The 13298-nt window shown below is 37.6% G+C and overlaps 1 protein-coding gene across 3 annotated transcripts in view; it reads right to left on the reverse strand.

The window, feature by feature from the left end:
- GTF2I (general transcription factor IIi) overlaps positions 1–13298 on the reverse strand; it is an 82126-nt gene that overhangs the window by 44647 nt on the left and 24181 nt on the right. For 2 of the 3 annotated variants that reach the window (XM_055562404.1, XM_055562403.1), the window contains exons 4-7: positions 12101–12235; positions 9981–10164; positions 9783–9811; positions 3696–3773 (exon numbers count right to left, since the gene is read on the reverse strand). In XM_055562404.1, coding sequence (XP_055418379.1) covers positions 3696–3773; positions 9783–9811; positions 9981–10164; positions 12101–12235 — 426 coding nt within the window. Of the gene's footprint in view, positions 1–3695; positions 3774–6238; positions 6283–6741; positions 6797–9782; positions 9812–9980; positions 10165–12100; positions 12236–13298 lie in introns of all 3 variants that reach the window. The other variant, XM_055562405.1, reaches the window with a different exon arrangement.

The raw sequence follows: 13298 nt of genomic DNA on the forward strand, positions 1-13298 counted from the left end.
TTTTTAAAAAGCATTTTAGAATACAGTAGGCCATCTGAATCTGTGCATTCAGCATCTGCAGATTCAACCAACCACGGATCAAAAATATTTGGAACAGAGAAACCCCAGAAAGTTCCAGAATGCAAAATGTGAACTTCAAGCATGCTGGCAGTTACTAAGATAGCATTTACATTGTGTTAGGTATTTCAGTAATATAGAGATGATTTAAATAAAGAATACGGGAGGATGTTCGTAGGTGACATGCAAATACTACACCATTTTATATAAGGGACTTGATCATCTGTGGATTTTGATACTGGAGGGGGTTGGGGGGTGACTCTGGAACCCATTCTCGTGGGTACTGACTGTACAACACAGCAGTGCAAATAAAGCATCTGTAAGTACAATCAACAGCATGTCTCACAAATTACATGTTTTACAGAAGAGGCCTGATACATGCTGATGGATTCTATTTACAAAAACTACAAAAACAGACAGAACTAACTTAGCTTGTTACCATTCAGGACACTGGTAACAGGGCTGGAAAGGGGGCTGCCAGGAAAGGAGCCAAGGGAAAAGGCGCCTCCAGCATACTGACCCCTAACAGGCCTTGAGAACACATGAGGCTGGAGACAGACAGAGGCAGGTGAAGGTTTCAGTACTTTTGTGGTGGACAGAACAAGGAGGGAGAAATGCCAGCAAGAATACAGCAGACCTGAACGATCATTTGTTAAGCAACCTTAACAAATCTAAAATAACTGAAATTATACAAAGAATGTTCTCCAATTGTAATGGAAATATAACTAAAAATCAGTAACAGAAAGCTATCTGACAACTGCACAAGTATCTGAAGAGACTACACTTTCCATGCAAACCGAAGGACAATGAGGAAATGACAAGGAAAATTAGAAAATGTTTTGAACTGAATGAAAAGAACTATTAATACTAATATGTCTAAGTTTATAGGGTGCAGTTAAACTAATGCTTAAGAGGTAACTTTATAGCATTAAGTACTTACATTGGAAATTATCTGAATGATTTACGTTCCCATGTTAAGAAACATAAAACTAAATTAAAATTAAAGCAACAAAAGACACATAAGAGCAAAAAAGAGAAAAAAAATTACGGAAATGTTGCAAAAGCTAGATGTTTGAGTAAAAAAGAAACAAAAAACAGAAACAGTTCCAGAGCCAGAACCAATTATAGTAAATAGTAACAATGAAAAACATTAAACACTTAGATATAAATCTTATAAAATATGTATAAGATACGTATGCTGAAAGCTAAGCACTGATGAATCACAGAAGAGCTAAACAGATAACATCCACATATCATGCTCATGCATCGGAAGACTCAATATTAAGATATTCAACCAAATTTAGTCGATAGATTCAGCATAATCTCCACCAAAATGCCCAAGGGCTTCTATAAACTGTAGTCCTCAAGACAATGCAATTTTGGGAAAGGGTAGAAACAGAAATATTTATGTAACAGAATACGCTTGAGAAAACGGACAATGTAACAGAATATTCTGAGATGTAAAAGTATTACAACAAAAAAACAATAGTCTTTTCAATAAAAAGGTGCTGGAAAAACTGGATATCCATATGTGTAAGTTTGAACTTGGAATTCTGCACACTATATAAAAATTAGGTCTAAACCAATCATAGACTTAAATGTAGAACTATAAAAGTGCTTATAAAACACAGAAGAAAATCTCTGTAAACTAAAGATTTTTTTTTAGGTATGGTACTAAAGTACAATTCATACAAGGGAAAAATTCCCCACTAAGTTGGACATCATCAAATTAACCTATTTGCAAATCCCATCACAAAGGACTTTTATTCAGAATATACAAAGAACTGCAAAAAATACCAAAACTGCATGGACTGTATCTCTCAGGCTAGATGAAAATCAATAGTCTGGCTCCCACCTTCTTCAACTGCACTTGATCTTTTCAGCAACCTTTTCTTCTACAAATATCAGATTTCCACTCCCATTACTCAAGCATTACCTTAAATCACTCACGCTCCCTATTTTCAAGGGGGAAAAAATCTTATATAATCCTGTCTAGTAACAGCAAAGCTAAAAAGACAATGCCACAGATAAAGACAGAATTTTATTTTTAAAAATTAAATATAATGTGCTTAAAAAGACTTTATTAAAGTGTTTATTAAGTATGTTAGCAAGGTATCAACAACTGCTAAACAGCTAAATATTTTCCAAAATTTTAACTTTTCAATTAAAAACCTTTAGATTTATCTAAACCTTTTAGCCATGTGATTACTACCATCATGGCAATAAAACAATCAAAACTGACATAAAAATTATGAAATTCACTAGGAGACAACTGAATATATGTACATAGATTTAATATAAATGTAAACATGATTACAAAGCAGAATAAATTTATCCCTAGCTTTTACAATACTCCAGAACTGATAAAAACTTATTATTTTAAATGAACTAAACCTATTAGAGAAATGCAAATTAAAACCGAAAAGAGGTATCACAAGACACCCAATAAAGTGGCTAAAAATAATGCGGACCATACCAGCGTTAACGAGGACAAGGAGCCACAAGAACTACCGCCCCCCTGATGGAAATGCCCAACAGTAAAAGCACAGTGGGACACAGCTTAAATACCCACCACAGGTCTCAGCTATTCCAGTGCCAGGAAAGCTACTCCAGAGAAAGGAACGCTATTTCCAAACAAATGTTCATAGCAACTGTATTTTTAATAGCCCCGAACTAGAAACAACCAAAATGTCCATCAATAGACGGAGGGATAAATTGTGGTACAGAGGAACAATGGAGTAACATTCAGCAACAAGATGGAATTAGCTATCGACATATGCAACAATGTGGATGAATTTCAAAACAATTACATGGAATTTGAAAGTCACAGCTCCCCACCCCAAGAAAACAGTACATACTTTATGATGATTCCATTTATATAAATTTCTTAAAGCTGCAAACTAAAATAAAATGATAGAAAACATCAGCCATTGGCTGGGGAGAGCTGTGAATTACAAAGAGGCTCAAGGAAATTTGAGGGTTATGGACACTTCATTATCTTGAGTGCAGTGAAGACTAACGTTTTTGGGTTTATGGGTATACATAAAACTAATCAGATCTTATACTTTAAATGTTTAATGTACTTTATGCATCTATGACAATCAAACTTACCATAAACTAGAGATGTTCTTCTAAACTAAAATCCATCAATGCAGAAAAGCAAACTGCATTGTAAAATTATGACCTTTAATTCCTTCTTGATTATCACTCAAGAAAAGATACAGAATAAAAGGGTAAATACCTAAAACTTAGTAATATCTGATCTTTTACAGATTTTTAAAATAATAAAAATAATGTGAAGTTATTTTTGTTCCACAACCAGATATTCAAGGTTTAGAAGACCTTTTACGCCTTGCAAATAACTCTGAAAAGTGAAACTGAATTCCATCTTAAGCCACAACTTTTACTTGTCCTTTTTAAGAATATTAATGATTATTCAACATTTCCCGTGTAGATGGACTTTGAGTGCCCCATTTTGAAATCAATTTTATTCCAGTGAGAAATTACAAGTACACCTGCCAGTCAAGAACCAAAGGACCAATCAATAAAATAGTATCTAAGAAATTCAGGCAATTAACAAATTTTAATTATAACCACCAATATCTTCTGGAAAGAAAAACTTTATTAAATAGTACTACCTTGAATGTTATACTGATAGTAATCAGGATCTTCAGATTCTTCTTTCACTGTCACAGCGGCCATTTCCAGAGAAATGCCTATAAAAGCAAGTTAAATTATATAATTATACTTTGAGGCATTCAGATTGTATAGGGAAGTTTCCTGTGTTCTGCTATTAACGCAAAATAATGCATTCAGTTCATATTTTAAAGGTTTGCAAAAGACAAAAGCTTGCAAGGTATCACAGGGACAAAAATAATCTAAAACCCAACTAAGACAAAGTTTTAACCACCCTACTAACATTCTGGGATTATTATTTAATGCTAAATCTAAGTTCCAACAAGTTATCTTTGCAATTAAAGAAAATTAGTCACAGTGCTTTCACTCATAGTTAAAAATGTTTTTATAAATCAATGAAAATCACCTGTAAACATCAATTTTAATGACCCAATATTCCAGAGTAAAGATGGCATACTTTTTAATGATTTTAATAATGAGATACACTGAATTTTTTTTCCCTCCTAACATGTCCCTTTATTAATAAGGGTAACAAATCATACCTTTTAGCCTAACACTTTGCCCACAATGAGGATACATAATTTGAAGTAGACCTTTGTGGCCAGATATAAATGAGTGTATACTGTACAATTCCATGTAGAGGAAAGCCAAAATTAGAGAAAAAAAGTCTAGGTTGTTAAAACTCAAGTAATGCCAATTATACCTCAAGAAAGCTGAAGAAAATTAAAATGCATAAGCCTTAGGTTAAAAAAACACACTCAAGCAAACAGCTGACTTTCAGAGAAGAGTAATGAGAGGGGAGGAGGAGAGACCCTTCTTGGGGTGTCATTAATATTCTGTATCCCAGTGAATGTTAGGTCACAGGCATTTTTTATTCACTGGCCATATATACACTTATATTTGGCATATATTATACTTCAATTTTATTAAAAGTTTTAAAAAAGATTCTTAACAAATTCTTTAGTGAGTTCTTAATAAAAGGTATTTTCCCCACATGTTCAAAAACAAAGTGTAAGGCAGAAAAAAATAAACCTATTAAAAAAAAACCCTTTATAAACAAACCACTATGTGTATTATTAATCTACAATTAAGATGGTTGAAAAATTCAAAAAATATCATTTTTCTCAAGTCATCAAGTCTATTTTTGGATCCAAACTATTCAGGAGACAAATACATAAATAAAGGGGAGAAGATTTACAAAATGGTGATTTCAGTACAACAAACTAAAAACTAAACCGAGATTTCCTGTGACGTGAGAGAAAAGAGGGAAAGAAAAAAGCTTCTGTGAAACAAACTGTGTAACAAACTCACATACTTATTCCCAATAAGGAGAATTCAACACTGCCTTTCTTGCAGACCCCTCTAAAAATAACATACATAAAAACTCTCATTCATTCAGTCTCTCCTCTCTCTCTCTCTCTGTCACACACACACACACACACACACACACACACTTCTTCTAACCTCAACAATTCATTTCAAACACCATTAGATTGCTCTGACCGAGATATGCAGCTGCATCAGGAGTTTCAATGGCCCAAAGCAGGGTGGCAGAAGGAGACTATTTCTTTGAGGGGGCAGTCTCTCAGGCCAGGGAGACTGAGGAAAATGGGGGACAGGCAGTAGTGGTGATAGCCCAGCCAAAGTGTCAAAGGGTCAGCAAGACAAAGAGGTTAGCAATGAAACTGCGTGAAATGAGATATGCAAACATACTAAACAAGGTTTCCACAGCTCTCAGAAAATTCTCCAGGAAAGGAAGGAAACAAAAAAAAACCCTTGGGGTGTCCAAGAGAGGAACTGAAGATATGGGCATGAAAAATCATAGATGGGAATGGATAAACATACATATGTAAATAAAAATACACATAAACAGATACTCCAGCTCTGCCTACTTAGGAGCAATGATATCCCACCTGCGGCAACAACATCTAACACCAACAGATGATTTCTTAGCAAAAGAAAAGAAGTGAGTGAGGGGAGAAGAAGACAGACAAGAAAACACTAGCATTGCAATAAAACAAAAAAGAGAGGCAATAACAAGCGTTGGTCCAGCGATGGAAACCAAACCCTCACACACTGCTGCTAAGAACATAAAATAACAGTCACTAAGGAAAACAATTCATCGGTAGCTTAAAAAGTGAAGCAAAGAACCACAATTCACTCCTGTGAATCTACTAAAAAAAGGTAATGAAGACACATCTCCGCACAGACACACATACAGATTTTCATTCAAACAGCCAAAACTGGCCAAGAACTCAAATGTCCAATGAACGGTGAATGGATAAAGAAGTAGTATATCCCGTAGAAGGGAACAATGTCCAAGTATGAACTATTTATATACGCGACAAGGTTTTAGAAGATGTGCCTCAAATCATCAACAAGCAGCAGCAGCAGTAATATTAACAAATAATGTCACCTTTTGGAATAAATTTGTTCTACTTCACATCAAAGCAGTAAGTAATGACTCCAAATACAAGCTTCTAAATTAAGGCAAAGTCTTCTTTACTTACATTTCACAACTGATTCTAAAAGCACTGGTACATACCAGAATCTTCTGAGGGTTCTGTTTTTACTTTGACGGGGCCACAGCTGAAAGGAAAAGAAAGCCTGATGAAGCTCTGCACGGTGAGGGCCACCTACACACGGCGCTCAAATGCCTGGATGTCACAGGATAAACTCGCTCGCCTGACCCAGCCACTGCAAAAGTGACTCACTTTAAAATTCACATATTTATTTCCTGCATCGATGACTTGTTCACTGAATTTAGAAATCTAATTCCAGTGAACATTTTGGGAGGGAAAAGTAAAATAAAACAACATGGTCTTACTAGAAGGCCTTCCTATTCACAATGTGGTCACCAGACTAATTGCACCAGCTTCATTCAGGTTAACTACTGCCATTCATAACTACTAAGTCAAAAAGTGCATTTTCACAGGCTTCCGAAGGATTCAAATGCAGGCCTTTTTAATATTCTAATACATCAATAACCTAAACACTAAAACTTGCTGAAGTGTGGAGGTTCATTAGTACTAATGAAATACGCTTTACCTTCCACTTGGAGATAACATTGACCTTTCAGCATCTGTAACCATCACACGACCACCTAGGTACAAAAAAAATATTAAGATTTAGATTTTTCCAACACTAATATGAAATATGACTATGCTTCCCAAGGTCCTAACTACAGAATGAACAGGGGAAAGGGAGTTCACAGCTCAGGGTCATTCGAATGAGAATTGCTGTTAGTTTGAAAGAGTGTCCTTCATTCTCCCCTCTAAGGAAGATATTTAGGGATGATAATCATCTAACAGCTTTTAGCCCCTCAACCCTCCACAAACCTCCCATTAATGAGAAAGCTCCTATTTTTATCAGTGAAACAAGTACACCAGTATACAATTACTGAATAAGACAATACCGATGTATACAGGAAGTCAGATTTCTATTAGGAGTAGATCTGGGGACGTCCCTGGTGGTCCATAGAGTAAGACTCTGCACTTCGACTACAATGGGCACAGGTTCAGTCCCTGGTTGGGGAACCAAGATCCAGCATGAGTACATCTGACTCTGAAGAACTGGACAACAATGACGCTAACAGGACAAGGTCCTTCTGAGGGTGATGAGACAGGGTGACAGCTGTGCACCCTGTAGACACACTGCAACCCACTGACTTGTACACCGCAAAAGCGGAATTCTATGTTTGCAAAAATTAAAGGAAACACTGCAACCCACTGACTTATACACTGCAAAACGCGGAATTCTATGTTTGCAAAAATTAAAGGAAAAAAGAACAAGACTGACTCCATCAAAGGCTGACGAAGATGCAGAACTACCAGTTCACACGCTGCTGGTGGGAACATAAACCAAAACCACCACACTGAAAGCCACTTTGGCAGTGTCTTAAAAAGGCAAATATATAACTAGCTACTGTTACAATCTCGCCATTCCCTTTGTCTACCCAGGAGACATGAAAACCATGTCCACATAAAAACTTGCACTCAAATATCATAGGGGCTTTCTTTATAAAATCCAAGAAATGGAAACCCACATGTGCATGGGCAAGTGAATCAGTAAACGAATTGGGAGTATCTGTACCGTGGATACTAGTCAGTAATAAAAAAATAGTATCTGTTGATACATGAAACGCGGAAAAATCGCAAAGCAAGAAGCCAGACAAACAAAAAAGAGCACGTACTCTAAGATTCCATTTCCATAAAAAAAATAAGAAATCTCCGCTGACAACAACATGAGTGACAGTCTGGGGACAAGGCAGAGAGGAGGAGAGGAATGACGACGGGGTGCGAGGAAGCAGGGGTGAGAGAGGTTTCATTATCCTGGTTGCAATGACAGTTTTCACAGTGTATACATGTGTCGAAGCTTAGCAAACCGCACACTTGAAATATGTGTGGTTTACTGTATGTCAATCACATCTCAATAAGCCTGTTAAAAGTTTTTACACTGGAAAATGCAATCCCATTATAATTGCAACTTTTCAATTACTTTGAAAGTCGGTATGGCAAAAGAGCCGAGCCATACAAAGCCACCCACCTGGACAACTCATTATTATAAATAAATACTCCATAGAAATATTGTTTAACTAACCACTAGGCCTCAATGTTTCAGAACATGTTTCTAGAATCACAGACTTCATAAAATACAAATGGCAAACTACAGCTAATCTGCAATACATCAGGGCAAAAAAATACTGATCAAGAAAAAATGAATTTTAACTTAAACATGAAAACCAAGTCTATACTTTCTCAATCTCAAAAAGGACACATACAAAAACCTACAGCTAACTCAATGGTGAAAGCTCGAATGGCTTCCACCTAGTATGGAGAACAAGGTGATGTTTGCTACAGCCACGTCCTACTCAATACTGCACTGAACATCCTTGCCAGAGCAACAAGACTAAGAAATACAAAACATTCAGACTGCGAAGTCAACTGTCTTGATTTATATACAACATGATTCGCTCTGTAGAAAGTCCAGAAATAAACAGGGTCAACTAACCAAACTGCCAAAAAGTCATTCCATATACCATATGGACTGTATACTTGAGATGGGTGAACTTTATTTATGGCACGTCAATGATACCCCAATAAAGCTTCTAAAAAATTAATCTTTTCATCGTAGTGAGAATAACAGAGGCTATAAGAGTTGATTCATTGGAAAAGACTCTGATGCTGGGAGGGATTGGGGGCAAGAGGAGAAGGGGACGACAGAGGATGAGACGGCTGGATGGTATCACTGACTCGATGGACATGAGTCTGAGTGAACTCCGGGAGTTGGTGATGGACAGGGAGGCCTGGCGTGCTGCGATTCATGGGGTCGCAGGGAGTCGGACACAAATGAGCGACTGATCTGATCTGATCTGATCGACCAGAAAACAATATATGCTTGGGTATCCATATGTTATCTTGTCCTTTCACGTTTACATCGCTTAGAAGTTGTCAATGACAGTGATTATTTTCTTTGACAAGTCTCAAAGGGGTGCTAGTCTTTTAAATACCCCTTTTCCCTTCAAAAGGAATGTCTGGACTTCCCAGAAGGAAGTCCTGTTGAAAACCTGTTCATTTTTCAACGGCCCATCTTCCCTCTTCCTCGTAAACCCCTTCCTGGGCTTCCTCCCTAGAACCTCCACTGACTGTTCCTCCAGGGTGCACACCGTGCTCCTCCTGCGCTGACTCTACCCTTAGACCACCAGCACTGGAAACCTTGAATGTTCACACATGGCTGTGCATCCCCTCCCCTCCCAATCCTGTGTTCCATCTCTCTGTGCCCGCTCAGTGGACTATGTAAATTAAATCCCTCATAATTCTGGGGTATGAGGACAGATCCTTACATCCTGCAAACACAAAGCCTTGAATACATCATAAAGCAAGCGGCTGAGCTGAAAACAGTAAGTCTCTGGTTTTTCAGCTCAATAGACTTTTCACTGGTTTATATAAACATTGTACCACTCCACTCTAAAATGTCTTACATCATATTCTCAAAGAAAATAAAGGAGATGTTGTTACAATGTATTAAATTTTTGACACAACAGGTTTAGTAATTGGTCTTGTTATAATGTAAGCAAAGCAATCACTTACCTAGGTGCTTCTTTGGCTCTAGGAAAGGTCTGCAGTAAAACAGAACGAAATATTACATGTAAACACAAAAAGTTATCAAAAAGCATAAATTCAAATGGTTTCTATAGTAAACAATAATAAAAACATATTAACTTAAGGTGAAGAATTGTTCAACTTTATTTGAAAAAGCTATTGAGGACAAGGGAGAAAGTACTTCACCTTTTAATGATAAATGAAATCCCTGCTTTGTTCTCCAAAATCCACTTCAGGGTTGCGAGATCATAGTTTTCAGGGTGTTTGAAGGCTACTCCTTCTGGAAGCCCCTGCACCACCACGGCCGACTGATCTCGGAGCATCTTTTCATATGGAACAGGCACCACTGTTGACTTGCCTAAAGCTTTCCCTGAGGTTAAGAGATAGGGAAAAGGCAGAGAGACAGTAATCATTAAATGGTAAAATTTGAAAAACTTAACCATGATCAGTTATCATGGTTCAATAAATGGCATTAGTAGGTTTTTTGGGGTTTTTTTCGCCATGTTGCTTGCAGAATATCAGTTTCCCAATCAGGGATTGAATCCGGGCCACGTCAGTGAAAAACCCGAAACCCTAACCACTAGGCCACCATTCATGCTTTTCAGTTCAGTTCAGTTCAGTCGCTCAGTCATGTCCAATTCTTTGCGACCCCATGAATCACAGCACGCCAGGCCTCCCTATCCATCACCAACTCCCGGAGTTCACTTAAACTCACGTCCATCTAGTCGGTGATGCCATCCAGCCATCTCATCCTCTGTCGTCCCCTTCTCCTCCTGCCCTCAATCCCTCCCAGCATCAGAGTCTTTTCCAGTGAGTCAACTCTTCGCATGAGGTGGCCAAAGGACTGGAGTTTCAGCTTTAGCATCATTCCTTCCAAAGAACACCCAGGGCTGATCTCCTTCAGAATGGTCTGGTTGGATCTCCTTGCAGTCCAAGGGACTCTCAAGAGTCTTCTCCAACACCACAGTTCAAAAGCATCAATTCTTCAGCGCTCAGCTTTCTTCACAGTCCAACTCTCATATCCATACATGACTACTGGAAAAACCATAGCCTTGACTAGACGGACCTTTGTAGGCAAAGTAATGTCTCTGGCTTTTGAATATGCTATCTAGGTTGGTCATTTCCAAGGAGTAAGTGTCTTTTAATTTCATGGCTGCAATCACCAATATTTGATTTCAAAACTATTTTCAAATACTAGAGGGCCCTATTCCTATGTAAGCAGTGGTCTAAACTTGAAACGAATTCAAAAAGCCAATATGGAAAACATATATTGATAAAATACACACATAAAATTCACACAAAAGGAAAGGAGCAATGGCCCACTGTGGTATAATACAATCTTTTCATATACAATTCAGCCTTAGAACGTGGAACCCTGACAAATCCTACTGTTACCATAAAACACCAGGCAATTTGGGGCTAATATTCTCAATGGCACCCACTCCAGTACTCTTGCCTGGAAAATCCCATGGACAGAGGAGTCTGGTAGGCTGCAGACCATGGGGTCGTGAAGAGTCGGGCACGACAGAGCGACTTCACTTTCACTTTTCCCTTTCATGCATTGGAGAAGGAAATGGCAACCCACTCCAGTGTTCTTGCCTGGAGAATCCCAGGGATGGGGGAGCCTGGTGGGCTGCCATCTATGGGGTCGCACAGAGTCGGACACAACTGAAGTGACTTAGCAGCAGCAGCAGCAGCATTCTCATTAAAAACTTATTAGATAAACCCTACATTCACAAAGGAACGTATCCTCTCAGCCATCTGTGGGTATCAGACAGGGGACCCAAACATGCTGGAAACTCCAGTCCCCAGAGTTGAGTCTTACCTACAACTTCACAGCATAACCTTTATCCTCTCCCCCTTTCCTCTTTCCCTAAAAAGAGCTGTTTATTGCATAACTAGACTAACGAAAAGTGCTTTTTTCCCAGGGACTTGTTGAGATCAGCACACTTGTCAAAAATACACAGGACTCTTCAGGTCATTATGCTGTGTCACTGCAGGTTCTCTGGTGGGGGGTGCGGACAGTGGTGAAGTTAAGCATCTGTAGAAGAGGCAAGGGGTAGACAGGGAATCTCTGCACCCTCCTCTTTAATTTTGCTGTGAACCTAAAACTACATTAAAAAACAAAAAAAACAACTCTAACAGCTAAAGAAAGGTCATTCATAATGTTAACCCAATATCTGGGAATCAACTCATTCAATTGTGAAAGTGTGTTTCATGATTGTTGAGTCAATTGCTTAATCTGCCCTTTAGAAAAGTCAACTATATAACATATTTTTTTAGACAATTCAAGTGTATAACCCTACCATAGCAAAAGCAGAAATAGTCCTCAACTGTTTTTCTGAGTGTTTCTATTTCCACAGCATCGACACTCATCCGATTTGTCTGGGCTGTAGATTTTATTTTATGCATCTCTGCAGCCTTTTCTTCTTCTTCAACACCTGTAAAATATTAATGCTATAAAAGGTCCATATCCATTATCTTAATATTTGATTTTTGCTAAGAATATTTTTTCCAAATGCTAACACTTATGATTTGACAGAAAGGAAAGAGAAGAGGAGGAACTTTAAAAATAAGAACCTAAAAGACAAATGACTTGAATGGAAATTATAAGAAACAGAGATCATCTCTGAAACAAGAGCAGCTATAGGTGACAATTCTACCAAGTAAAAATTAGGTACTAGTAATTTTAAAATGAAAAGATACTTTAGAGTAACTACAAATTTAATACAGGAAGATTATCACCACAAAATCTTTCTTGTTGCCAAGTCTAACACAAAAGGCTCTATAGACACTTGACGTGTGGCTACTTAGCACTTGAAATGTACACAGTCCAAATTAAGATGTGTTGTAAATTTATAATATAGCCTGGATTTCGAAGATTTAGTACCAAAAATTGTATGCAAAATACCCCATTAATAATTTTTTTGAAGAAGGAAATGGCAACCCACTCCAGTATTCTTGTCTGGGAAATCCCATGGAGAGAGAAGCCTGGCAAGCTACGGTCCATGGGATTGCAAAGAGTCAGACTCAACTTAGCAACTAAATCACCACCCATCCTTCAAGGTACTAGACATTTTTACATTCACCTATTCATTTTAAAATCCTCTAGGAGATAACAAAGTTCATCTTCCTAATGACTTATAGGGTTTCTACAGTGAATAACAAGATTTGGATTAAACAAATTAGTGGTGGGGGAGAAAATCGAATAAAACAGAATTGCTTAGTATGCTTTCTGAAGGACTGAGTGTCTGTTATACAAGAAAATATCATATGATAATGATAATGACCTTTAATTGAGACTTTTTTTAGAGATTTCATTTGTAAGGGGTCTAATTCTCAGAATGCCACCATCAAAATTGAAGCTCACAGAGAAGTAAAAACAGAAAGCAAATAGGTCTAAGAATATTCTGGCATAAATTATTTTTATTTAATGAAAAATGTAAACCTTTAGTGTATCTCTCGGATGACCTAGTGCTGCTCATAGAAGGTGCTGGCACTGAA

This window comes from Bubalus kerabau, chromosome 23, assembly GCF_029407905.1.
Source record: "Bubalus kerabau isolate K-KA32 ecotype Philippines breed swamp buffalo chromosome 23, PCC_UOA_SB_1v2, whole genome shotgun sequence".
In the NCBI taxonomy this organism is placed as follows: domain Eukaryota; kingdom Metazoa; phylum Chordata; class Mammalia; order Artiodactyla; family Bovidae; genus Bubalus; species Bubalus kerabau.